Source organism: Salvelinus alpinus, chromosome 2 (genome assembly GCF_045679555.1).
Source record: "Salvelinus alpinus chromosome 2, SLU_Salpinus.1, whole genome shotgun sequence".
NCBI classification, from domain to species: domain Eukaryota; kingdom Metazoa; phylum Chordata; class Actinopteri; order Salmoniformes; family Salmonidae; genus Salvelinus; species Salvelinus alpinus.
Window position 1 is genome coordinate 16,073,151 of NC_092087.1, and position 26,643 is coordinate 16,099,793.

Sequence of the window (26,643 nt, forward strand, 5' to 3'; positions counted from 1 at the left end):
GTCACCTTCTCACCAAACTGCTTTGCGATGGTCTTGTAGCCCAATCCAGCCTTATGTAGGTCTACAATCTTGTCCCTGACATCCGTGGAGAGCTCTTTGGTCTTGGCCATGGTGGAGAGTTTGGAATCTGATTGATTGATTGCTTCTGTGGACAGGTGTCTTTTATACAGGTAACAAACTGAGATTAGGAGCACTCCCTTTAAGAGTGTGATCCTAATCTCAGCTCGTTACCTGTATAAAAGACACCTGGGTGCCAGAAATCTTTCTGAATGAGAGGGGGTCAAATACTTATTTCCCTCATTAAAATGCAAATCAATGTATAACTTTTTTGACATGGGTTGTTCTGGATTCTTTTGTTGTTATTCTGTCTCTCACTGTTCAAATAAACCTACCATTAAAATTATAGACGGATCATTTCTTTGTCAGTGGGCAAACGTACAAAATCAGCAGGGGATCAAATACTTTTTTCCCTCACTGTATATATATATATTCTTTTTAGCTAAACAGGTGGGGCTCAAAACAGGTGGGGCTCTGCCCTACCTGCCCTGAATGACATGTCGCCACCGGATTTGAGTTTCAAAATAATTAATCTGGCTAAGAATAAAGATGTAATAAAATTAAACAAGGTATCTCCTTTTTTGCTTTCTACAAATTAGCATTTTAGCACAATCATACGTCTACTTTGTTCTGTTTTTGTAAAAACAACATTTCAAACTCCAGTAAGAGGGCCCCTTAAGGACACAGAAGATAGCCTTAGCTAACAGGGTGGAGATTATCAGCAGAACAACCAAGAGAAGCAAGGATTAAGATAATACCTAACTAACTCACACCTGGCTAGATTACAAGAGCATTGTTCACAAGCATAAGTAGGTTCTCATTCTGCTCGTGTCCAGTATGTTCTTAAACCTACAGACCCGCATGACTGGTGTATTTTGGTCACAGAGCCCACACAGTTATTCCACTTGTGTCTGCAGACTGCCCTCCTTTCCTTGTGTAACGTAGAAAAAAGGTGCAGCTTCTATAAAAGGCAAAGGAGCTAAGGGTCTCCTTGTGATACAGTCTATAACTAGGCTGTATCAAGGCCTTAATTTGCTAACACTTTTAATTACATTTTTCTTTACCGAAACCTGTTCTCCTTCACTTGAGCAAATCAAAACAACGCCTTCCACAAGAACTGGCATAAGCAGTTATTACTTGTCCTTATGGATAATTTTGTGCATATATATGTGCGTGTGTGTGTGTGTGTGTGTGTGTGTGTGTGTGTGTGTGTGTGCATAAGATACATATAATGCCACATTTAGCTTATACAGTCTGCTTTCAAATTAATCTTGTTTTTGGTCTCTTTTCTCAAAAAGCAAGCATGTGAGAATCTGCCTGTTCTCATATACCCTCAAGGCAGCATTAGCCTCTGAAAGCTATGATAGCATGTCGTTTCTTAATTCACTCACTAAATAAACTGTAGGCTACAATAAGTCTTGTGTTTGTAATAACAAGCGATGAATAGGGCTGTATGTACTGCTGTTGCATATTTACACTTACAACAAACAGTCCCTCAAAAAGAACGTGTTGTTTGGACATGAATAAGCATAACCCACAGTGGTGTAGAGAAGGCAGCGGAGATATCAGTGTAGATAGCCAGCTCGATATCAGAGGGAACTACAACGTATATGTCTTGACTCTTGATATATTGGTAAAATGACATTAGTGATTTATCAAGTGCAGGGCCTAGCCTATATAGGGTAACTATATCCAATTTCAGTGTGAATATTCTGCTGAATAAAAAACAGAACTAGCTTATAAACAGTCATAGCAGATCGGTTAGGTTACTTGTCCAGTTAGCAAATGATCACAAAGCTGAGATCCTTATGGACATATGGCCAAATATACAGTGCAGAGCACAACGCTTTAAATTAGGTCGTTTAACAGTTCAATTAACTTACCCAATAGCAGAAGCCTGTGGGTTTGTTTGTACTCCCTCTTCTCTGCTTTCAAACTCTTGTCTATGTTCCGACTTCTCTTTATCTCAGCTTTGATCCGTGCTTTCTCCTCCACTCTGCGTTGATCCCGAAGCTCCAGATCGGAACAATTATCCTGCTGCCCGGGCTCGCCATCTAGCCCAGCATTAGCACCCGTTCGCCCGCTGTAGGTTATTGATGAGTGCGGTCCTATAATCCTAGATCTAAAACTATGACACATCCCCATAACGAGCCGCCAGGTTATAATTAAATTAGCTAACACTGACTGAGCGTGGAAGCACCATTATAACAGTCCCGATGTTTATTTTCACATCCCGTTAGCGGACATGGGGTCCGTGCAAGGACCAAGGTGTCCCCTTCTCGCACTTCAATGTTTTTTCTGAAAACGTAAAAGCCACTCACAGTATCTGACGAATATGAAACTGAATGACTCACAGTTTCAGTGCTTCTAGTGTGATATATTTAAGTAGATAGCTTGTTGGTTTGCCATATTTTGATATCGAAGTGCTTCCTCATCCTTCCTCTTTCCTGTTACCATTTTTAGGAGCAACAGGGGAAGGCAGAGGAAAAGCCACGCTTTTGAGTCACATGATTTGCGTCATTCATAGTCTGCCTTAGCACACCTGATTCATTCTCAAATCAATCACTCTCACATAATATACATACTGTAGGTCGGGTTATAGCTTCAAGGCTCTTTTCAGTGCCAGAGTACTTTCTGTCAATCACCGTATTCTTATCGGCAGACTCAATAGCCTTGGTTTCTCAAATGATTGCATCTCCTTGTTCACCAACTACTTTGCAGACAGAGTTCAGTGTGTCAAATCGGATGGCCTGTTGTCCGGACCTCTGGCAGTCTCTATGGGGGTACCACAGGGTTCAATTCTCAGGCCGACTCTTTTCTCTGTATATATCAATGATGTCGCTCTTGCTGCTGGTGATTCTCTGATCCACCTCTACACAGACGGCACCATTCTGTATACATCTGGCCCTTCTTTGGACACTGTGTTAACTAACCTCCAAATGAGCTTCAATGCCTTCCAACACTCCTTCCGTGGCCTCCAACTACTCTTAAACGCTAGTAAAACCAAATACTAGCATCACTACCCTGGACGGTTCTGACCTAGAATATGTGGACAACTACAAATACATAGGTGTCTGGCTAGACTAAACTCTCCTTCCAGACTCATATTAAACATCTCCAATCCAAAATCAAATCTAGAATCGGCTTTCTATTTTGCAACAAAGCCTCCTTCACTCAAGCCACCAAACTTACCCTAGTAAAACTGACTATCCTACCGATCGTCGACTTCGGCGATGTCATCTACAAAATAGCTTCCAACACTCTACTCAGCAAACTGGATGTAGTCTATCACAGTGCCATCCGTTTTGTTACCAAAGCCCCTTATACCACCCACCACTGCGACCTGTACGCTACATATTCGTCGCCAGACCCACTGGCTCCAGGTCATCTATAAGTCTATGCTAGGTAGGGTCTCCCGGGTGGTGCAGTGGTCTAAGGCACTGTATCGCAGTGCTAGCGGTGCTCGAGCCCAGGCTCTGTTGCAGCCGGCCGTGACCGGGAGGTCCATGGAGCGTCTCACAATTGGCCTAGCGTCGTCCGGGTTAGGGAGGGTTTGGCCGGCAGGGATATCCTTGTCTCATCGCGCACTAGCGACTCCTGTGGCGGGCCCGGCGCAGTGCACGCTGACCAGGTCGCCAGGTACAGTGTTTCCTCCGACACATTGGTGCGGCTGGCTTCTGGGTTGGATGTGCGTTGTGTCAAGAAGCAGTGCGGCTAGGCTGGGTTGTATTTCGGAGGACGCATGGCTCTCGACCTTTGCCTCTCCCGAGTCTGTACGGGAGTTACAGTGATGAGACAAGACTGACTGACTACCAATTGGATACCACGAAAAAAGGGGTAAAATACATTTTAAAAGTCTATTGGTCACGATAACAGCACTGTATATCTCACTGGTCATACTTTGCTACTATGGCCTATTTATTGCCTTACGCCATTTTCTTTTTTTTTCTATTGTTATTGACTGTTATTGACTGTTGTTTATTCCTGCTTTGCTTTATCTTGGCCAGGTCGCATTTGTAAATGAGAACTTGTTCTCAACTAGCTACCTGGTGAAATAAAATAAAAAATAATTAAATCCCCAAAGCCAACACCGCCTTTCCTTCCAGTTCTCTGCTGCCAGTGACTGGAACGAATTGCAAAAATCGCTGAAGATGGAGACTTATATTTCCCTCACTAACTTTAAACATCAGCTATCTGAGCAGCTAACCGATCGCTGCAGCTGTACATAGTCCATCTGTAAATAGCCCACCCACCCAATCTACCTACCTCATTGTAAGGGCTGTTGTCCTCCTCTTCCTCAGATGAGGAGAGGAGAGAAGGATCAGTGGACCAATACGCAGCATTAGGGAAATATGCCATCTCTTTATTTGACACGACGGCACACGAAAACAAAACACTTACAAAATTACAAAACAAGAAAACGACGTAGACGAAAACCTGAACATGAACTTACATAACTAAAACGTAAAACTCACGGACAGGAACAGACTACATCAAAACGAACGAACAACCAACCAAACAGTCCCGTATGGTACATACATCGACGACACAGGAGACAATCACCCACAAACAAACAGTGAGAACACCCTACCTAAATATGACTCTTAATTAGAGGAAAACGCAAAACACCTGCCTCTAATTAAGAGCCATACCAGGCAACCAAAACCAACATAGAAACAGAAAACATAGACTGCCCACCCAAAACTCACGCCCTGACCATATACACATACAAAAACAACATAAAACAGGTCAGGAACGTTACACTCATCCCCATATTCTTACTTTGAAAAGGGGAAAAAACGGTGTATCGCTCAATATTTAGATGAAGATGGATTATATTAACACTACTGTTAACTGTTGGGTTGCTATCATGCGGTGCCTTTCCTGTTCCCAGGAAATATCACTTCTTATTTAGTGTATAGTAGTCGGACATGCGGATTTCAAAAAGCTTTAAATATAAGGTCAGGTGTCCTTTACCTTAAAAACTCACAAATATGGATATTAAAAGCGAATTTTATGCATTTTCAAAAGTTTTTTTCAGTGGACGTAGGAGTTTTTGCCATGTCCCCGGAGGTTATTCATCAACTTCTACGAGAAATATAAGCCATAAAATAATACAATATTTAAAATAATTCTTCATTTTTTTTATAGTCCTAGTTAAATTCTCTCTCATAACTTTTTTACATGATTATTGTATTTATTATTATTTTATTTAAGATTTACTGTGTGTCCGTGATATCACTTTCCACCCTGTTAGTTTGTTGTAAATTTTCCATTTAAGAAAACAACCCTTTCCTACAATGACACCACATTCAGGAAGTGTCATAATTTATTTGGTGGGAAAACAACGGTGCAAAGGTAAATAAATATAAACACTCAGTTTTATCTATTTTACCATGTTTCATGTTGTTAGTCTGTATTTCCCACTCATACATTTACACCTTGTTAGGCAAAATGATATATACAAAAAAAATCGAAATGTTAAACTATGTTTGATAGAGAAGTTAAAATCCTGTTCAAGTGTTTACCATTATTCTAGCTCAATCTTGGTCACTCACGGAGCTATGGCTAATTTAATCTCCAAATGTCCACCTTGTTAGGTTCCACCCTGTTAAGACCTTTTTTCTGAAGGAATATAGATATTATTTTATTTTCCCCCTTAAAATTAAGAGGTCCAAAAGGCACTACTGTGTATGTGTTATAGATTTTTCAGATTGGACCATATCGGATTAGGGATGTTTGTGATTGACTAGAATTCATCCCGCGCCAGGTGGCAGAGGAACCTCTCTAAAATTGCCAATAGATGGCAGCAAATTCTAACTGTAGCTTGGTACAGCCAGAGACAGCTTCATAATGTTTTGTATTTACTCCAACCTTAATATATACTCAAATTAAGGACATTCGTTAGATGGATAATTCCATATAATTAGTACCACAAAAATACTTTAACTTTATTTAAAACTAATTTCTCCCACATTTTTCACCATCTGTGGTTCTCGAAACTGCGACTTCCTCAAACTTTGAAAAGTCGCACCTCCCCTTTACAGTAGCTGTACAAAAGCTAAGAGAACGGAAGGCATCCGAAAGTTAGACGTCGATGCTTCATGAAATGGCTGGGAAAATAAAGAAGTTTTACGACCTTTCAGCTAAATTGCTGTCTGGAGATTTGCTACATTTCTCCTCCCTAAAGGATAAAGTTGTGCTTATTGAAAATGTGGCGTCACTCTGAGGAACAACAACCAGGGACTACACTCAGATGAACGAGCTCCATTCGCAGTATTCCGAAAAGGGGCTCGTGGTTCTTGGGGTGCCCTGCAACCAGTTTGGCCATCAGGTAGGCATTCACTTATTTCTCTATATGAATTTCAATTTCAATATTGCAGATTATTCAGTCTTATCTTTGAAATGTGGTGGTCAAGTAGTGGTCAACTCTCAGACTGCGAGCCCAAATGTAGTTTGGCGCAGTTGTTGCAACATTGTAGATTGGTATTAACAACAATTGTTAAACTCTATGTCTGTGTAATACTTTTGGGACTCATCATTGAGACATTCTTAGTTTTTTCCCCCATGTTGTTAACATGCTTCAATTCAAATAATTTCTGAAACAGATTTATTGATTATTGATTCTGATTCTGTATAAACAGGAGAATTGTAAGAATGATGAGATCCTGAGGTCCCTGAAGTATATCCGTCCAGGAAATGGCTTTGAGCCCAAATTTCCACTTTTTGAGAAGATGGATGTGAATGGGAAGGATGCCCACCCCTTGTTTGTGTATCTCAAGGATAAATTGCCATTCCCCTCCGATGACTCCATGGCCCTCATGAGCGACCCCAAGTTCATCATGTGGAGCCCTGTCTGCAGGAATGACATCTCCTGGAACTTTGAAAAGTTCCTGGTCAGTCCTGATGGAGATCCTTACAAGCGCTACAGCAGAAGGTTCCTGACCAGTGACATTGAGGCAGATATTAAGGAGCTACTCAATGTGAAATAAAACGCCCAGGCAGAGCTCTCACAGGGGTACAGTGGTGGTGGTGATAAGGATGTAGAGGGGCCACAGGGACAACACAGAATGTCTTCACCCTCCTGTTAATCAGCAGTCACACATTTTCTTCATCACAATCACAATATCCCTTCACCAGTACCAACGGCCTTTGCTAATAGCATCTGCCTCTGTAGGAATACACCTGCTGCATTTGTTTCAATTGGCTTTGCTCTCCTGTGCAAGATACTCTTGTTTTTTTTTTACTCTTTACTGAATGAAGACATTCCTTAAAACCTTTTTTGTGAGGGGAGTTTCTGATAAAGATGTAAAGTCCTGAATCTAACAGTAGTGTATTACTCATGTATGGCAAAGACCAGTCAGTGGAAAAATAAATGTAATAAAAACATGTTTTTATTGGTTTTCATTTCTCAAATGTAATTCTACATTTGAGGAGTAATAACAGGTTGATGGTTGATATTAACATACAATCAAAGTTACGGTTTTACAACAGAGCAATGTTCTATAGATTGTTACAATCAAATAGTTTTAATATTGGTTATAAATACTATAAACTGAATTTATGGTGTATAAAAAAACAGAAACTACAGTAACTTGAACCAATGAAATATGACAGCCTAGATGTCTCTACAAAATAAAGTAGAGATGGATACATAAAAAACTGCAAGTTTGCTGCTGAATAATTCACTTCTCAGATTGTTTTATGTACTGTAAAGTGAGCCCAGATTTAATCCTAATTTCAGACAGGTTTGTCTTGAAAATCTTTCCTTAGGTTTCTGTTGATAACAACTCCTATGTCACGATGCTCTGTGTACAGATAACTGGCTGAATGAGGGCCTTGTCATTGAGTACAGAAGTCATTGTAATAAACAGAAAGATCATACTCCCTTTCCATCTGCAACACAATCTCTAACATGCAGTGGTCCTCCTCTGAACTGGACACATCTCCATTGCTGCTGCTTCTGTCCTCTACTAAGCTGTCTGAACTGTGTTCCTCTGGTGATAGAAACTCCTTGTCTACGTCCTGATTCCCACACACACGGTGCAGCTCATTCTCAAACTCCAGTTTAGCCACTAGATCCTCCAGAGTCTGGATATCTGAAGTCCCTTTGCAGGGGACACAATGCAAGCTTTGAGTGGTTGGTGTTTGCCATCTCCTTTATGTGATAGCTTTGTGTCTTTAAACTAGTACAAGGGCTGATCTTAAACATTCATTTTGTTGAACATTGAAATGTGGCAAAATGAAAAATAACCACCAGCGTGTGAACATCACAAATTGTGTTTTAATACTAATCTTTAATACTTAGTGTTTTAATACTAGTCTTTAATAATTAGTGTTTTAATACTAACCTAAAACTTCAAGTAGATCTTTAGGGAATGGAGCTTCGGATTTGCTTGACAGTGCAAAGCCCTCCCTTTTATGCCTTGACTTCTCTTGCCTTTTGAATTACAAAATTACAAATTAACTCAAAATAACATTGCTATAGTATAGCCTATTGTAATTAAGTCTGTTTGCTTTTTATGTATCCATAATCTCTATACCTGACAAGTGGTTCCTCAAATTGGAGTTTTGTTTGTGAGTGACTGAGTGAGTCCTCGCTGGACTTATCAAGAGAAGAAGGTGTAGAGATCTCTAGTGCTGTAATATCCTCCATTGCACGGTCCAAGGCATCAGTTAGCCCTTGTCCTTGTTTACACTGTTTCAGGCTTGTTGGAGAGACTAATGCTGTACAAATTAAATGGTTATGGTACAATAGTGGCTGTTATCCCATAGCGTCCGCTGGAAGTGCATCAGCAGTTGTCCTATTTTAAAGTCAGTCACTGACAGAGTCAATTATTATATATTTTTTATTTATTTAACCTTTATTTAACTAGGCAAGTCAGTTAAGGACAAATTCTTATTTGCAATGTCGGCCTACACCGGCCAAACCAGGACGACGCTGGGCCAAATGTGCGCCGCCCTATGGGACTCCCAATCACGGCCGGTTGTGATACAGTCTGGATTGCAATTAGCCCATGTCAACTAACATTTTATAGTTTGCTAGGTGAGTTAGTCGAACCAGCTATCTAAACCTTGTAGTAATTATGGCCGAATTACTGACCAGGCACTCAAGGCACGTGCCTAGGGGCCCTGACCTCCAGGGGGCCCCCATTGATTTAGTTAGTCACTCTCACTCAGATATCTGTAGTAGAATGTGTAGAATATCAGGAAATTAGCTTTAAAACTGCTAAATGTTTTCTCCATCCCAATTTAAAATGTGTAGAATTGCAGGAAAATAGCTTTAAAACTGCATTTTTCTCTCAACCAAAGGTGAAAATGTGTAGAATTTCAGGAAAATAGCTTTAAAGCTGCAGATTTCTCTCTCCACTGCCACTTAAATGTTTTGCCTATGAGGTGGGGGCCCCCCCAAAATGCTTGAAACAGCCCTGAGTGGATGACCCATGTTTCTGGGCATATTGACCCTGACCCCATTGACATTTGATAAGGCAAGTTTCTTAGCTATTTTTTATTGATTATGGAAGTATAGAAATTGTCATTGTTGTTATGCCTAAAGCTTCAAGCTAATAGCAACAAAAAAACATAGCTAAACTAGCTACCTTTGTATTTCAGCACCATGGGACAGCGATCGGGTGTTAGCAAGCTAGCCTATATATATCGTGTCAAGCGATCTGAAATAACAAGTTCGTTAACATTAGCTATTGTGTGTGGTGCGGGTTAGTGCTTGTTGGCCTCACCATTTTCGCTGATTTTGCTTGCTTGTTAGATAACTCTGACTGATTGTTAATGTTAGCTAGCTAACTTGCTAAACAAGGTAAACTTCTGAAGATCTTGACTTGGAATCTGCAACCGCCATCAGTGTCTCGTGACTAAGTAGCTAGTTGGACGTGTTGAATGTGGCTCGTGAGCTAGCTGATTATGAACATGTAAGCTCTTTCGTGTGAGTTTATGTTGCTGACAAGGTTTCTGAAGTTGACATTTAAAATGGTTAAGGTAAGGATTAGGTAAGGGTTATGGTTACGGTTAGAGTATGGACGTCCCAAGTATCCCGGATAGCTCTGACCATGCGATCAACCCACACAACCCCCCTTGCTGACAGCATTTGGCGCACCCTACCAGACAGCGGAAGTATTGAGTTTAACAAACTCGTAAAGATGTCCGGCCAGGATGACCCAGTTCAAAGAGAAATCCATCAGGATTGGGCAAATCGCGAGTATATAGAAGTGATCACGAGTAGCATCAAGAAGATTGCAGATTTCCTAAATTCATTTGGTAAGCTTTACCCAAGGCATTCCTTCCTGCTTTCGTCCAGTGGCTCGCTCGTTAGCTAGCTAGCTAAGCAATCGACCACTCCTAGTTAACGAATAATTGCTAGCTAGCTTGGACTACGTACTGGTAACAGTATTTGATAGCTGGCCAGCGTGTAATGTTGTTACTGTCTTGTGAGCTTGTCATGACCTGAGAGAGCATAGCCCCAGTGCAGTCCATTGATAGTTGCTTATCTAGCCCGCATACGACACTAGCTTTAGGTAGCAGTGGTTGTTGCACAATTGCCAGTGGTATTATGAATGTCCTGGTCCCAGATATAATCTACATGCCTTCTTTAGCCAACTCTAATTTGGAATGCCAAGTAGTGTCTGAGGAGTTGGTTACACATTGCATACAGAGATCTGGGTTAATGCTATATTGTTATACATGTTTTTTTTGTACTATTGTCTGGCATCACACAATCCATATGTTTGAATTGAGTGTCGTGTGGATTGTGCTATGACCTCGAGGTTATATTTACTGTAGTGATCTACCTAAAATGAACTTGAACTTGACCCTAATAGCTTAATAATAATAGGGCCAAGCCAAACTGTACTCAGCTGGCATGGCTACGCATCCAGCACAGTTGCTGGAAAGGACATGGAAAGGACACGGAAAGGATGTGAAATGAATAAGAATAAAACATCAAGTGAATTTTCATGTGAATTTATTTTCCAGATATGTCCTGTCGGTCCCGGTTAGCCACTCTTAATGAGAAGCTAACTGCCTTGGAGCGGAGGATTGAATACATCGAGGCAAGGGTAAGTGGTTTTGAAATATGCACATGATGGTATGAAGTTATAAAATACTGGTACAGAAAAAAATCTCAGTTGGAACATCTGAAATTCATTATGTATCTGTTTCTCACTCCCAAGGTTACTAAAGGTGAAACCCTGACCTAGACCTCCGGATGACTGCTGAAACATGAATATACCACTTTTCCTAATTTTCTGTTAATTATTTTATACGTACTTACTGTATAGTTTACATTTGGCTTTGCCTAAGCATCAGACTTTTACCATGGTTACTCCATGGATATCAGTCTGAAAGAAGTTGCTGTTAAAAATATGCAATAGTCTCTACAAAGCAGAATGTTTACTAAAATGATATTTACACTTACTCTACCAGTTGTACATGCAGGTGGTCCTTTTGGCAGTAGGTGGAGATAGGGTATCCACAGGAAAGGGTTGTTTACCTGACTTTTTGTGGCGCCAGTAGGTTCTGACGCTTGTATTTTCAATCTATTGCACGTGATGCACAATATGTAGACAATAGCCGAATATAGTTGACCGAAGATTATTTCCTCGCAATCAGCTGGAAGTGTTTGCCGTTCGGTTAGGCTCAGCCATATTGTGTAAGTGTTTGTCAAGTGCAAATTACATCAGTATTGAAAATAAAATACAAACGATATACAGACTAGCGTACTGGAGGTTGGGTTGATAACACTTACCTGTGGATATTTTGTATCAGATTACCTCTGACATAGGGACAAAATTGGCGGGCAACAGGTAAAGTAAGCTGAAATGAAGTTTGTTCAACATTCTGACTTGTAATGGGACTGTTTGGGAATGTTGAGCCTACATATTAGTGACAAGTGTGTAAGTATTTCACTCATTGATTATACGAAGAGGCTACATTTGGCTAAATTTGTTTTGGACCTTTTTTGTTTGATTCTGAACATATACCTGACTATTTTGTGTGTTAACAGTTTTAAACTCCATACTAAATTCATGAGAAGGCTATTTCATCCATTTTTGATGGTTCAAGCATTTAGTGTATTATGTGCACTCAATCGTAGAGTGGAGAAGGACAAGCTTATTACTCAAGAAATCACTGTACAACTGCATTCTTGCTTTGTTTATCTTGCCAAGTGAATGTCTAAGCATACATCCACCTGTGTTTGAAACATTTGTACAGTTGATTTACCTGCTGTAAATCATGAATGACAAAAACAAGATTTTGAGAGTCTTATGTCCCCAAGTGCCAAGTTGACACTGTTGCTGTTTGTGTGTATTTATTAATCTTCTATTACTATCTCATGGTCATGTTTGTACAGTACATAGTAACAATTGTTTTATGGCAAAAAAATAAAGAAACTAACATTGAAAGTGCAGCTATGTGTCATTTTCTCCTGACAAAAAGTTTGTGTAGTAAAGATTATTAATTCTCACGCTCAAGCTCCCGATGTTGCATTTCATTAAATGTTATAGACCTGTGTGAAATGTTTCAGGCCTGTGAAAACCAGGCAGGACAGGCTACGCCTAGCCTCGTACGAAGGCACCGCTCTCCCTTGAAAAAACTTCGTTACCCAACATGCATCGTCGTTTTCCACGTTCCCGCCCTAAGCATCTTGGGATGGAGAAAGTGTTGACGAGTCAAACAACCATTTTTCCCTTTGAAATGTGCAAGTGCTTTAATTGTTTTCAAACATCTGTATACTATTTTAAAGCTTGTTTAAACTGGTGAGTTACAATGCTTCTGTATAGTTATACTCCTATGCTTTATTATTTGTGTTCTTAACCTAGGTACCAGCTAGCTCAAGGCAAGAGTATCAATCAGCTAACGTTAGCTTGAAGCGTACGTCATTGTGTCTCCATCTTGCCTCTGCTTTCAGCAGACAAGCCAACTATCTAGCTAACTAGGTTTTATTTACATGCTGGAATAATAATACCATTTTTTTCTTGTCCCCCAATTCCACACATCTCCACCCTTTGATAGTCGTGACAACCATTGAAATGGGACGGTGAGTTTCAATCAGCATAAAAATATTGTAGGTACTGTAGTGTCTCGCTAGCAAGTCGGCTAACGTTAACAAGCTACTTTTTTGTTTGACCTTTTATTTAACTAGGCGAGTCAGTTAAAAACCAATTCTTATTTTACAATGACGGCCTACCCCGGAAAAACCCTCCCCTAACCCGGAAAAGCTGGGCCAGTTGTGCCCCGCCCTATGGGACTCCCGATCACCGTCGGTTGTGATACAGCCCGGGATCGAACCTACTAAGTTAGCAAACTTACAACTACACTTGCAATAATATTTCGGTCAAAGTAATTTAGCTTGCTGATTTTAGCTTATGTATTGTTTACTATTCCATGCTTTGCTAACACGAACAAGTAAGCAACTCTCCCTCCTACTAAACTGGCTAGGGCGTTAGGCAGCGCATCATCAGTGACATTCACAGTATGAGAACGCACAACCCGTTCTCAGCATTTCATATTTAGTCTGAGACCATACTGGAATGCAGTGGTTTGTTGGATAACCCTCTTGACTAAATCCACACACAACAATTTCAGCTTGAAGAATACATCAGAATTGGGAGGATTACATTGCTAACTGTAAATAAAAGTACTTGGAAGTTATCTTGACCAATAAACAATTGCATTGGAACCCATTCTTTATTCCTTGAGTGTGTCAAATTTCAATCTGCTTTTGACTGTGTGTATGCCTGACTGCACAGGTTGAGTCGCACAGAGCGTAGTGGCAGATACGGCGGCAACGATCTGGGCCGGGGTGAGTCAGAGTGGCGTGAGAGGGGAGAGCAGGACATGCGCCGATGGGGCGAAGAGAGACACAGCGAACGCTACAATGGAGGAGAACGCCGAGGGAGCAGAGGCAGTCCAGAGGTATGTGTTCTGAGTCAGACACCCAGTGACATGACTTGTAATGGGAGTGCATCCAAAACCAATCTCATTGACTACTAGTAGAGTCCCCTGATCAGGGTCCGGTATTGACGCTGGCCCGGGGCCAGTAAAAACATGCCGGGCCAGTGAATCTCGTCTGTCCTGACCGGGCCAGTAACTTTTCAGCACATTTTTGCCTTCTGGTTCAACATTTACCTTTAGTGTCGCGTTCTACCATTGAAAGGCATTAAAGACTACAAGTGGAAAATTCATGCAATTTGAACAATTTGATTGGTCGTTCATTCTAACACCACCATGCTCCAGCGAGTCACAACTTTCCGAGCAGTACATGAGTTGATGCCTTCACACATCACACGTGAGCTGTCCAGAGGAAAAAGAAGCGCCCATCAATCTACTCGCTGAGCTTATTTATTTTAGGGGAACGTGATTTACAAAAGTAAACCTTCAATAGTGAACATACTAACAAAATGCTGGCTACTGTTGGTAGTCTGCAAAAAGAAGCTACAAAAAAAACAACTAGTCTTGGCTAGCCTACTGTATGATCTGCATCATACAAATGTTGTGCTTCAGTTGCACTTCTCCACTCGGATGAAGAATGACCATTGGTGAATTTATCAGCAGACAGCGGTCTGATTTGATGTGTTGCCAATTTTTTTTTTTTCTCAGTAAAATGCAAGATTAACTTCAAGCTAAACATGGGGAAATATAGCTGGCTGTGTTTTTTCTAGGAAAAACATTATAAATGTACCTTGCTTTTTCATTGTTAGCTCATTTACTTGTGACTGCTAGTTAAAGTTGTCATCTGAGGAAATCTGAAGCCATTTTCTGTGTATGTTTTGCTTTAATGTTTTTTATGTGAAGGAAAACTACACTACTATATATACAAAAGTATGTGGACACCCCTTCAAATGAGTGAATTCGACTATTTCAGCCACACCCGTTAATGGCGGGTATATAAAATCGAGCACACAGCCATGCAAACTCCATAGACAAACATTGGCAGTAGAATGGCCTTAATGAAGAGCGCATTGACTTTCTACGTGCCACCATCATAGGATGCAACCTTTCGAACAAGTCAGTTCGTCAAATTTCTGCCCTGTTAGAGCTGCCCCGGGCAACTGTAAGTGCTGTTATTGTGAAGTGGAAATGTCTAGGAGCAACAACGCCAAACCATGTTTTTCATGGTTTGGGCAAGGCCCCTTAGTTCCAGTGAAGGGGAATCTTAATGCTGCAGCATACAATGACATTCTAGACAATTCTGTGCTTCCAACTTTGTGGCAACAGTTTTAGGGAAGGCCTTTTCCTGTTTCATGACAATTCCCCCTCGCACTAAGCAAGGTCCATACAGAAATGGTTTGTCGAGATCGGTGTGGAAGAACTTGACTGGCCTGCACAAAGGCCTCACCTCAACCCCATCGAATACCTTTGGGATGAATTGGAAGGCGACCCCGAGCCAGCCCTAATAGCCCAACATCAGTGCCCGACCTCACTAATGCTCTTGTGGCTGAATGGAAGCAAGTCCTCACAGCAATGTTCAAACATCTAGTGTTGCCTTATTATCTATCCTGATGCCTAGTCACTTTACCCTGCCTTCATGTACATATCTACCTCAAATACCTTTATTATCATCTATCCTGATGCCTAGTCACTTTACCCTGCCTTTATGTACATATCTACCTCAAATACCTTTATTATCATCTATCCTGATGCCTAGTCACTTTACCCTGCTTTCATTTACATATCTCCCTCAAATACCTCATACACCTGCACATTGATCTGGTTCTCCCTGTATATAGCTCCATTCTTGTATATTTTATTTTATTCCTCTTGTTGTATTTGGGGCATGTGACATACAATTTGAATATATATATATATATATATATATATAATACACAGAAATCACATTTTTGACTGCACTGCCCCTTTAATATATATATATTATAATAACCAGATGTAGCCCATTACAACCTATAGGCCCTGCATGAACCCAATGAATTTAAGAACTACACAATGTCCTAGCCAGTAGAAATTCTGTTCTGGACAGTAGGTTTTTGGCTATTTGGGATAGTTAGAACAAAAGTTAGCATTGGTCCATGCTGATGCACACTGTTTTATCCACTCCAGCAGAGAGACAGGAAGCGACGGAACAGTGATAGATCTGAAGACTGTTACCACTCTGATGGAGACTACCCTGAGCAGGAATACAGGGAGGAGCCAGGGGAAGAGAAGGAGAGTAAGACAATCATGCTCCGGGGCCTGTCTCTTCACATTACAGAGGGAGACGTAAGTTCCTCTTTCTCTGCTTTAGACCCACCACCTGTGGTTTGGTTGGGTGCCATTTTCTCTGCGAAGAAGGGTGTGGGCACTACTGTATAGCCTACTCTGTGAAGAGTAGGCTATACAGTGAAACTAAAGGAGACATTAGTAACTATGTATAATGTCAAGTGAAACGTGTTCCAGAACTTAAGGCTATGGATTTAATGTCTGTCCTTCTCTTGCCGTCCAGATCCGAGCTGCCCTGGACCAGCTGGAGGGACCCCAGCCAATAGATGTCCGCCTGATGAAAAAGAGGACAGGTGAGATCCAGGTGTACCACGCAGCCCCCCTCCCCCACACTATATTTGACTACAGGGCCAATCTGCTTCAGTTGACTTCAGTTTTGCCATAGCAACATAAAAAATCGGAAATTGTTAAGAATTAATGTCAAACAAAGAAACAATATTTTATTTTCTCTTAAGATGTGGAGCGAAAAGGTAAGAAAGGCCATCAGCCAGCCAAGCTGTTTTAAATGAGAGAAACAAACTGATCATAGAGGCACACTGAGTATGTATGGGCCAGTGTCATCCTGCAGCATTTCTTGCTATGGCAAAACCCAAAAGGAAGGGCCCACTGTTTGCCGTACTGGCCCCTGAAGCAGTTTGTGACAGAGTTTGAATGTTGTGCCCATGGACTCTGACTAACACTCCTCCCGTCTATATTTGAATGCTGTCTCTAGGTATAAGCCGAGGTTTCGTCTTCGTGGAGTTTTATCACTTGCAAGATGCTACCCGATGGATGGAGACCAATCAGGTTGCTTCACAATCGCCAAGTCTAGTTTTTTTTTTTTACCTTGGGGCTCTGAAAAAAGACAACCAAATGGCAATCAAAGTGATATGAATAAGAACTGAGGTTTTGAAGGAAATGTTGATTTTTAGTTGGAGAATACAATATTGGAATCTGAATATGGTATCCAGAAAGACTGCATGGTTTTAGAGGTTTATTTAGCCTTTCACTGATCCTAACTCCATCTCAGCCCCCCCCCCCCCCCCAATATTTTCATGGTGTAAGACGTAAGACTAAGTTAAGACAATTGAGCCATGTAATTTATCGGAAACTTAACTTAAAACACTTGATTTTCAAACCAGCTTTGAGATTGTAGTACCTTGCAATCTGGCTGGTAAGAGTTTCCTGATTTAAAAGAAATTGGCCTTAGGCCATCGGGGGACAAATGGTGAATTTTTACTCCTTATAGCCCAGTGGCCTCTCCAAATTTCACCCTTTTGATTTCTTTGATTTATGCTGTGCTTCTTAGCAAATTCATTTTCATTCAATGTCTGTTGTGGGAAGCCTATCCTTGGTTCTAGGAAAGCTGATAAAAGTATCTCATGTTTACATTATACACACTGCTCCGGCTCAGTCTGGACACTCGGGTCCCAAACACCTTAAGAACCCTCTGTACACAAGCTCACATACACATCTTTCCGTCTGTCTTTGACACAAACTCCAACCGGGGGTCCCCTTCCCTCTCTGCCAGCACTGCTTGTTCTTTGGTTGCAGCTAGAGTGAGACCTGTGCCTGCCAGGAAGCTTGAAATGACCAACATTTTGAACCTCCTCTTGCAGAAACTCCTGGTCATCCAAGGCAAGAGTGTGGCCATGCACTACAGCATCCCGCGACACAAGTTTGAAGACTGGCTCTGCAACACTGTAAGTTTCTTCTGTGGCTTGACTCCATGTCCAACCCTGCTGCCCACACTATATTTACCTTCCACTCGTATCTGAAATGCTGTAGTGACAACGTTAGGCCCTCAATTGTTAGTTACCTTATAGTCCAGAATGAGCTCCTGCCAAATGAGTTTGAGCACGTCGTTAGGTATAGGGATCCCTGATTTCATTAGTTGCCAGGGTGAGCATTTGGCTCAGGTAAGTACCGTATGCTGCACCGCTGTTAGTTTGCTATTCATCTGAGGCAGCAGTGTCCTGGACATAAGTAGCTGTATTATCAATAAAAATGATGTGACCGGTTGCTTGCAGTGCGGCCTGTACAATTTCCGGAGGAGGCTGAAGTGCTTCAGGTGTGGAGCAGCTAAAGCTGGTAAGTAGTTCCTGAACCAGGAAGCCACTGCCTGCACCCATCTGGATGGCCTGAGACAATGTTCAGGCAAGAGGGGCTGCGCACAGGACCAGTACAGAATACTGATATATCTATACTTTAGAAATGCCAACCCTATTAACACGACTGTCATCATGGCCCCATAAACACTGACCAATCATATTCCTTAGTATTGTGAACAAATCAGATTTAGCTGAAAACGTACGTGAGAATTGACTGGCGGAATAGCGAGGATGTCAAATCCCTGTGGAGCGGATTTTCTTTTTTTTTCTAACTCATGTCCTGGACTCTGTCATGGGTACTGAGGGTGAGGTGACGCTAATGCCCTGCTCTCATTCTGTCTGCCTCAACAGAGGGTGAGACCAACACCACTGGAGTCACAGAGACCCAGCAGAGTGGAGACTACTACGGCGACAGTGAGTACCTCTCCACAAATGGGCAGCCCACAGACACACACCCATAATGTCCTGTCAGATGTCATGGGGGAGGGGGGTTTGAGAAGTGCCAGTGATAGACTTTAGACTGTATGTGTTCATGTCCTCTCCAGCAATCATCCTGAGGAACATAGCCCCTTTGACCACGGTGGAGGCCATCCTGACAGCCCTGGCCCCCTACGCCAACCTGTCACCCAGCAACATCCGTCTCATTAAGGACAAACAGACGGGACAGAACAGAGGCTTCACCTTTGTACAGCTCTCCTCCCCTCTGGTACGCCATCCTTTAAGCAGACGTCTGCACATATACACATGATATGGTCTTTGATTTGATGTTCTCTACAGAACATCCTCTAACTTGATTAATGTCCCTTATGATTATGAATGGCCATATTGCTCAACTGGTGCTTCTCATCTTTGGCTTGATTTAGTGAAATCTGTATAAATGTTTCTGTGTAAAATAGTCTTAAGTGCTTTGTTTTTTTCTGCGTCACAGGAGGCATCTCAGCTCCTAACCATCCTGCAAGGACTACAGCCTCCTCTCAAGCTGGATGGAAAGACCATTGGTGTGGACTATGCCAAGAGTGCCAGGAAGTGAGTGTCCTGTCACAGATGTCAGTGGTTTTCAGTAAAATATGTCCTCAGAGGGTGTAGTGATGGCAGCGTCTCTCTAATCTTGACTCTCCTCTCTTCAGGGATCTCTTGCTCCCAGACGGTAACCGGATCAGTGCCTTCTCTGTGGCCAGCACAGCCATCGCTGCTGCCCAGTGGTCCTCCAGCCAGGTAACCCACACACCGCTCACATTCAGCTGTGGTCTTTTGTTTAGCCACAGACATACTAAGATGCAGTGTATTCCTTCCTAGCCTCAACAGTGTGCTGAAGGACATCTGTCAGAGTACAGCTACCTAGAGGAGGGCTACGCTCCCTACACACAGGTATGATGATCGGTGGGGAGGTTACCCCAGTCTGGAAATCCCTGGGGTGTATTGCAGATGCTCCAATGTGACTGACTGACTTCCTTTCTGTGTTGCTAGGACTACCAAGCCTACTACCAGCAGGCAGCAGGAGACCCTTCCCAGGGGAACGGAATACTGGGAGGTAAGAGGAAACATACAGTCTGCAATTCATTCCGTGTCGATGCCTTTAACAGATACTTTCCCTGTAGAGAGGTCAGTAAGGCAGGGCTGTCCTTTTGTCAGCTCTGTTGTACAGTGTTTCTACAGAACCCTTAGCTGCTTTAACAATTAGTGATAAAGACGGTAAGGGGTGTTGGAATCCCAGGTGGTGGTGTCAGTGTTCTACATCAGTACGCTGTTGACACTACTTGTACTGTGAAGGATGTAGGAAGCATTATGAAAATCATTGACTTGTATGGTAAGGCATCAGGTGCTTAAGTAAATATGGAGAAGACTGAAATAATGTTTGTTGGGGATATCAATGCAAATAAGTGTGAGATTCCATTTAAGGTAGCAAAGGATTTTATGAAGGTGTTGGGAGTAAACATTGGTGTAGAGGAGAAAGCGGCAAAAGATATAACTTGGACTGGGATCCTTAATAACGTCAAGCAAACGCTGAATTTCTGGAAAAATAGAAAAATAAAGTTAAAAGGTTAAGTAATTGTAGCAAATGCTTTGGTATTATCTAAATATGTGTATGTTTTGAGAGTTCTAGACATGCCAGAGTGAGTTTTAAATGAAACAAAAAATGTGGTGTCTAATTTTAATATGGGATGGTAAAGGAGTTCATAGCCTTCTGATTTGAGAAGGTCCAACTGCTATCTGTTTCCAAAAGAGGTGTTGGTAATAGCATGTTATAAAGCCTGGGAGTCTTGTATTGACAGCGGCTCCAGGTGTCCCAGCAGCTACAGGAGTGGTGATCTCACAGGGTGCACAGGTCTACCAATCCAACCTCATCAGTCACACTGCCGCACAAGTAAGTCCTATGTATTTAACCTATGACCCTGTCACGACACACAGCCTTATTTACTGCACTACTCACAATGTGCTCGCTGTAAAGATTCCCACAATTACCAATTGTGTCTTTGCAGGCGTTGCAACTGGAAGCAAAACAGACCGGAATTCACTCGGCAGCTGCGACCATGACAGCGCCGGCTTCCACAGCCACAGCGACACTCTCTGGACTGGCCACTGACACAGGTTAGAGCCTCACTCACCTACCTGTCTGACTGACACAGGTTAGAGCCTCACTCACCTACCTGTCTGACTGACACTGGTAAGAGCCTCACTCACCTACCTGTCTGACTGACACAGGTTAGAGCCTCACTCACCTACCTGTCTGACTGACACTGGTAAGAGCCTCTCTCCCCTACCTGTCTGACTGACACTGGTAAGAGCCTCACTTGCCTACCTGTCTGACTGACACTGGTAAGAGCCTCTCTCACCTACCTGTCTGACTGACACTGGTAAGAGCCTCACTCACCTACCTGTCTGACTGACACTGGTAAGAGCCTCTCTCACCTACCTGTCTGACTGACACTGGTAAGAGCCTCTCTCACCTACCTGTCTGACTGACACTGGTAAGAGCCTCACTCACCTACCTGTCTGACTGACACTGGTAAGAGCCTCTCTCACCTACCTGTCTGACTGACACTGGTAAGAGCCTCTCTCACCTACCTGTCTGACTGACACTGGTAAGAGCCTCTCTCACCTACCTGTCTGACTGACACTGGTAAGAGCCTCTCTCACCTACCTGTCTGACTGACACTGGTAAGAGCCTCACTCGCCTACCTGTCTGACTGACACTGGTAAGAGCCTCACTCGCCTACCTGTCTGACTGACACTGGTAAGAGCCTCACTCGCCTACCTGTCTGACTGACACTGGTAAGAGCCTCTCGCCTACCTGTCTGACTGACACTGGTAAGAGCCTCTCTCACCTACCTGTCTGACTGACACTGGTAAGAGCCTCTCTCACCTACCTGTCTGACTGACACTGGTAAGAGCCTCACTCACCTACCTGTCTGACTGACACTGGTAAGAGCTTCTCTCACCTACCTGTCTGACTGACACTGGTAAGAGCCTCTCTCACCTACCTGTCTGACTGACACTGGTAAGAACCTCTCTCACCTACCTGTCTGACTGACACTGCATGTTCCCTGTCTGACTGACACTGGTAAGAGCCTCTCTCACCTACCTGTCTGACTGACACTGGTAAGAGCCTCTCTCACCTACCTGTCTGACTGACACTGGTAAGAGCCTCTCTCACCTACCTGTCTGACTGACACTGGTAAGAGCCTCTCACCTACCTGTCTGACTGACACTGGTAAGAGCCTCACTCACCTACCTGTCTGACTGACACTGCAGGTTCCAGTGCAGAATGGAAACAATAGAACTTGTGGAATGCTTTCAGATTTAAAATGATCTACTCTGTTCAAGCCAAGTGTTTGACTCTTAATATTCCATACTCTGTCTTCATCCTCAGCTGTACCTGATACCTCTACCTACCAGTATGACGAATCCTCTGGCTTCTACTTCGACCCTCAAACCGGCCTCTACTACGACCCAAATACCCACGTTAGTACCCACACACCAGTCTGTGTTTTCTCTTGCTGTTCTGCGTTCTTCCACAATGCCGTCTGAGTTGTGCGAACACTTGGGTCTGTGGATGTATGTGTTTTGATAGTTGTAGTTTCTCCTTTCCTTCAGTACTACTACAACTCCCAGACGCAGCAGTACCTCTACTGGGACAGTGAGAAACAGACGTACGTCCCTGCCTCAGCCGCCGACCAAACTGAGCAGAGTGCGAATGCATCAGCAGCAGCTAGCAACGAGGCTAAGGAATCAAAGGAGAGGAAACAAGAAAAGCCCAAGAGCAAGACGGCTCAGCAGGTAGGCAGAGGGATATCAAGGCAGCATAACTTTAGACTTGTGATAATTGTGTGTAGTTTGTTCAACTGTATTTGTCTGAGGGGGCAATTGGTTCTGCAGCAGAGGAGCACACAAGACTTAACACACATTAAATACACATGGATTACAGTGATACACAATGATACTGCTGAATACCGTGGTTGGTGTGTCTGACTGAGTTGTTCTGGTTGGCCTTTCAGATCGCTAAGGACATGGAGCGCTGGGCGAAGAGTCTGAACAAGCAGAAGGAGAACTTTAAGAGCAGCTTCCAGCCCGTCAGCCAGGAGGAGAGGAAAGAGGCCGCGGCTGCTGACGCAGGCTTCACACTCTTCGAGAAGAAGGTAGCCATTTTAAGTCTATCCATGATAGTTTGAATCCTTTAGAAAACCCATCCAGGGAATCTTAACATTGACTTGATGGCAGATTGACGAGGTGGACTGAGTAGTGTTGTGGTGTGACTTTACAGCAGGCTGGAAGCTTGGAAATGCTGATGTTAGAAGCAGTGCAGCGCCCTGAGGAGCAGGTCCCAACCAACTCAGCCAAGGTAACATATTGTTACTACACTCCAATGTATGAGCTGCAATTTTAGAGTACATTTTCCAGTCTGGTATGGTAGCTACCTAGTTAATATACAACCATCTGGTTGTCCTTCTCCAGGTTGGCCTGGTGGCAGCCTACAGTGGAGACAGTGACCCAGAGGAAGGGGGTGCAGCAGAGCTGGAGCACGGTGGTGGTGAGCAGGACCAGCTGACAGACTGGAAGAAGATGGCGTGCCTGCTGTGTAGGAGACAGTTCCCCAATAAGGACGGCCTGGTGCGCCACCAACAGCTCTCAGACCTCCATAAGGTACTTAGCACTGACTCGAAGGTAGAACTCCACAATAGTCCACTTTCTCAACTGTTATGAAAAGCTAATATGGGAAAGGAAGAGCTTGAAATGTATGAATGAAGTGTAAAGGTCTTTGACTTATTTGTCTTCTTATCCCAGCAAAACCTGGAGGTCCACCGCAGATCTAAGCTGAGTGAGGCTGAGCTGGAGGAGCAGGAGAGGAGAGAGACCGAGGTAACGGCTCAGACATGGAGACGATGCTGCTTTAACTGTTTTAGTTGGGGTTCAGTTAATAGAAACCCTGTTATCGGGTTTGTTTCTACATTCATTCTCACTCTGTGTCTCTTTCTTGCTCTCGGTCTGTGAACAGATGAAGTACAGGGACCGGGCTGCGGAGAGGAGAGAGAAATACGGCATCCCTGAACCCCCAGCACCCAAGAAGAAGAAATTCACCGCACAGCCAGCACCAGTCATGTTAGTGCTAGTGTTAAGCCGTGCACATACTTCTTAAGCCTTGTTCACACTGGCAGTTTGAAGTGACTCAAATCCATATTCTGATATTCCAAGACACATTTCAAACCACCTTCGTAGGTGGTTTGAAATCAGATACAAATCTGATTCCTTGCCCAACGGTCAGATCTGATCTATTTGCACTCAAGTGGTTTCTAAACAGTTATTTTGAATATGTTTGCTTGCTAGCTACTCTGACAAGAACCATGTGAATGTGCTAAACCGCTAGCTAGCTAGTTGACTGCTGTGGCTAGCCAAAAAGGACTCATTTTGAAAGTTGGTTAATCTTATCCTTTGAGGCGTTAAGTGTTCTTCCACTATGATTTTGAACATTCAAAGCAACTGGTAAACTTCTATGGCAGGCATTGTCACCTTAACGTGCTACATAACTTCTGACTGATAGGAAGCACGAGCACCACCAGTCAGCCTACACCACTGCACACACACCCAATGTTACTATGACAACTAGCATAGCCATATCAGCAAATTACTGCTGGCTTAACAAACACACCTGATTTGGTCGCTTGTAACTTGCTGTTTGGACAGTCAGTATTCCAAAACAGATTTGAAAAACAAAACTGTTTTGAGCATTAAGGTCTGCAGTGTGAACCAGGCATACGTTGACTCAAGAACCTACATTGATGCTCTGTGACATGAGGTTGGGTAATAATGATGGTCGTGTCATTTCCCCCTCTGCAGTAACTATGAACAACCCACCAAGGACGGTCTGAACAGTGACAACATAGGGAACAAGATGCTGCAGGCCATGGGATGGCAGGAGGGCAGAGGTCTGGGCCGTAACCAGCAGGGCATCACTGCACCTATTGAGGTGAATCTCGTCCAGTTAAACCAGTAATAGTGCTGCTTCAACCCAACAGCTAAACATAAGGAAACTGTTAAGGTGTCTTTCATATACAACAAGTCTGTTAAGTTTGCTGTATAAATGCAGAGCCGTGGTAGAGGTAACATTCCCCGGCACGTCACATATACATCTTTCCACCGGAGACCAGGGTTCAATCCCTGGGCACAGCCTTCCCACTGTCTTTCTCTCCACCTAATTACCCTACTGTCTGAATGTGTTTAAACACCTAAGCAACATATTGGAAAATATGTATATTGAGATGGATAGAGATTTTTTTCTGTTTTTTAATATGCCAATGATTCCAGTGTCATATTGCTTTACTGATCACAGGCCTGCTGTTATCTCTCTACAGGCTCAGCTGAGGGCAAAGGGAGCTGGTCTTGGAACCAAAGGCAGCAGCTACGGCCTGTCTGCCTCTGACACATACAAAGACGCTGTGCGCAAAGCCATGTTTGCCCGCTTCACTGAAATGGAGTGATTTGCCCAATCCACCTGCCTCCTAAGAATGGACACATCCTTCTGGACCTGGGCCCAGATTCACAAAACATTTCTTATGTAAAAACTTAAGAAGCTTCTTAAGAAAATAAAAAAAGATGTTCGTAAGTGCAATTCGGTGTTTGTTGCTAAGCAACCGTTTTAACTAGCAATGCCAATCATGTTACCGTATTTCATACTGAGATTACTATTCTAAAACATGTTCTTGGGTTTAAATAATCAATACTGATACTTTCAGATGAAGGTTGTGTGAATTAAACATGTTCAATTGTTTTCAATTGCTTTTTCTCTCACTGCCCTGAGTTTAAGACGAGGTTGGAATTAACAACATTTCCATGAACTTTATTTTCAAGAATCTAATTTCTTAACTTTTTGTGTAAGGAGAAGCATAAGAAATGTTCCAAGAATCTTTTTTGAGGAATAGCAACTTTGCTTAACTTCAGTCTATAGTTAAGGAAAAAATGGCAGGTAAGAAGACATTTCTTCATAAGAAGATTTTGTGAATCTGGGCCCTGGTCCTATGTTCCCTTCCTTTCTGTGTGGGGCCATCACCATCATCCATGGGTATCCTAACATCCTTCCCTACAGTCATCCATTAAAAAACACCTTGAGATGAGCTGAAGGGATTGTAATGGTGGCATGGAGAAGATGACACGCTCGATAAGGGGATTGGAGGGAGAATTATGTTTACTGTACTCATTAGTCAAGCAGGGAAGAGAGGCATCAAGAAAGGACTGGTCTTTATTGGAGATAGTGTAAAACTATGAATTATGTAACTTATAATTTGTGTATATACGCACAGTACATTATTTCCTTCTGTAAGAATGAAGATATAGACATGTTTTTCTCCTTTTTTTGTGGCAATAGTATTTAAATGATTGTACAGTCTGTATGATATGCATTTTCATTTTGTACAGAAAATATTAAATAAGATTGATCACTCAATTCGTGTGGAACATTGGTTGTAAGTGATGAGCGTAGCTCCCCAGGTATTGTGCAGTATAGTGCATTGACTAAGTCACTCTGGATAAGTGCTAAATTACTAAAATATACATTGACACAAGATGTTCAACTTTGAATCCTTAACATTTGAGTTCAATGCAAGGTTAATTGACTAGGATAAAATGCAATCTAGAGTCACATACCAAACTTGGCTGCTCAACCGGTCAATACAGAGACATAACATTGAGGAAATCCGGAATACAGTTATAGTGTGGGCTCTAGGGTCACATTTCTCCTGAAGCAGGGCCACTACATTTGATTTAAAACTAAAAT

The 26,643-nt window shown here is 42.6% G+C and overlaps 3 protein-coding genes and 1 pseudogene across 4 annotated transcripts; 3 read left to right on the forward strand and 1 right to left on the reverse strand.

The window, feature by feature from the left end:
• The window catches only part of LOC139554763 (guanine nucleotide-binding protein G(s) subunit alpha-like), an 83,046-nt pseudogene extending 80,528 nt beyond the window's left edge, over positions 1-2,518 (reverse strand).
• Positions 2,519-6,094: 3,576 nt separating this feature from the next.
• Positions 6,095-7,446, forward strand: gpx1a (glutathione peroxidase 1a). Its single transcript, XM_071367912.1, has 2 exons — positions 6,095-6,391; positions 6,702-7,446. Exons 1-2 carry the CDS (start codon positions 6,155-6,157, stop codon positions 7,047-7,049), a joined length of 585 nt encoding a protein of 194 aa, XP_071224013.1. The 5' UTR covers positions 6,095-6,154; the 3' UTR covers positions 7,050-7,446.
• Positions 7,447-10,030: 2,584 nt separating this feature from the next.
• On the forward strand, positions 10,031-12,473 carry LOC139554782 (probable protein BRICK1). Its single transcript, XM_071367925.1, has 3 exons — positions 10,031-10,329; positions 11,044-11,126; positions 11,241-12,473. Exons 1-3 carry the CDS (start codon positions 10,071-10,073, stop codon positions 11,265-11,267), a joined length of 369 nt encoding a protein of 122 aa, XP_071224026.1. The 5' UTR covers positions 10,031-10,070; the 3' UTR covers positions 11,268-12,473.
• A 208-nt stretch (positions 12,474-12,681) lies between these two features.
• On the forward strand, positions 12,682-26,313 carry LOC139554766 (RNA-binding protein 5-like). 2 transcript variants are annotated; one of them, XM_071367899.1, is made up of 25 exons: positions 12,700-12,827; positions 13,084-13,108; positions 13,821-13,986; positions 16,129-16,287; positions 16,511-16,580; positions 17,000-17,073; positions 17,886-17,969; positions 18,297-18,357; positions 18,729-18,791; positions 18,923-19,083; positions 19,306-19,403; positions 19,505-19,592; positions 19,674-19,745; positions 19,845-19,908; positions 20,651-20,742; positions 20,858-20,966; positions 22,249-22,340; positions 22,473-22,655; positions 22,874-23,014; positions 23,140-23,217; positions 23,331-23,519; positions 23,661-23,735; positions 23,872-23,975; positions 24,711-24,840; positions 25,226-26,313. In XM_071367899.1, the coding sequence occupies exons 2-25, from the start codon at positions 13,101-13,103 to the stop codon at positions 25,349-25,351; spliced, it is 2,487 nt and encodes an 828-aa protein (XP_071224000.1). In that variant the 5' UTR covers positions 12,700-12,827; positions 13,084-13,100; the 3' UTR covers positions 25,352-26,313. The 2 variants fall into 2 exon arrangements, with proteins under 2 accessions (XP_071223992.1, XP_071224000.1); XM_071367891.1 differs by lacking the exon at positions 13,084-13,108 and having other exon boundaries at positions 12,682-12,827.
• Positions 26,314-26,643: the final 330 nt, after the last annotated feature.

Bases quoted from the DNA above. Each gene is read 5' to 3' on its own strand.
- LOC139554782 (XM_071367925.1), top strand. From the start codon at position 10,071: ATGGTTACGGTTAGAGTATGGACGTCCCAAGTATCCCGGATAGCTCTG. The intron at 10,330-11,043 runs GTAAGCTTTACC...TTTATTTTCCAG, and splicing joins AGATTTCCTAAATTCATTTG to ATATGTCCTGTCGGTCCCGG. The intron at 11,127-11,240 runs GTAAGTGGTTTT...CTCACTCCCAAG, and splicing joins TTGAATACATCGAGGCAAGG to GTTACTAAAGGTGAAACCCT.
- LOC139554766 (XM_071367891.1), top strand. From the start codon at position 12,721: ATGGAGAAAGTGTTGACGAGTCAAACAACCATTTTTCCCTTTGAAATG. The intron at 17,970-18,296 runs GTAAGTTTCTTC...GGTTGCTTGCAG, and splicing joins AAGACTGGCTCTGCAACACT to TGCGGCCTGTACAATTTCCG. The intron at 19,909-20,650 runs GTAAGAGGAAAC...TTGTATTGACAG, and splicing joins GGGGAACGGAATACTGGGAG to CGGCTCCAGGTGTCCCAGCA.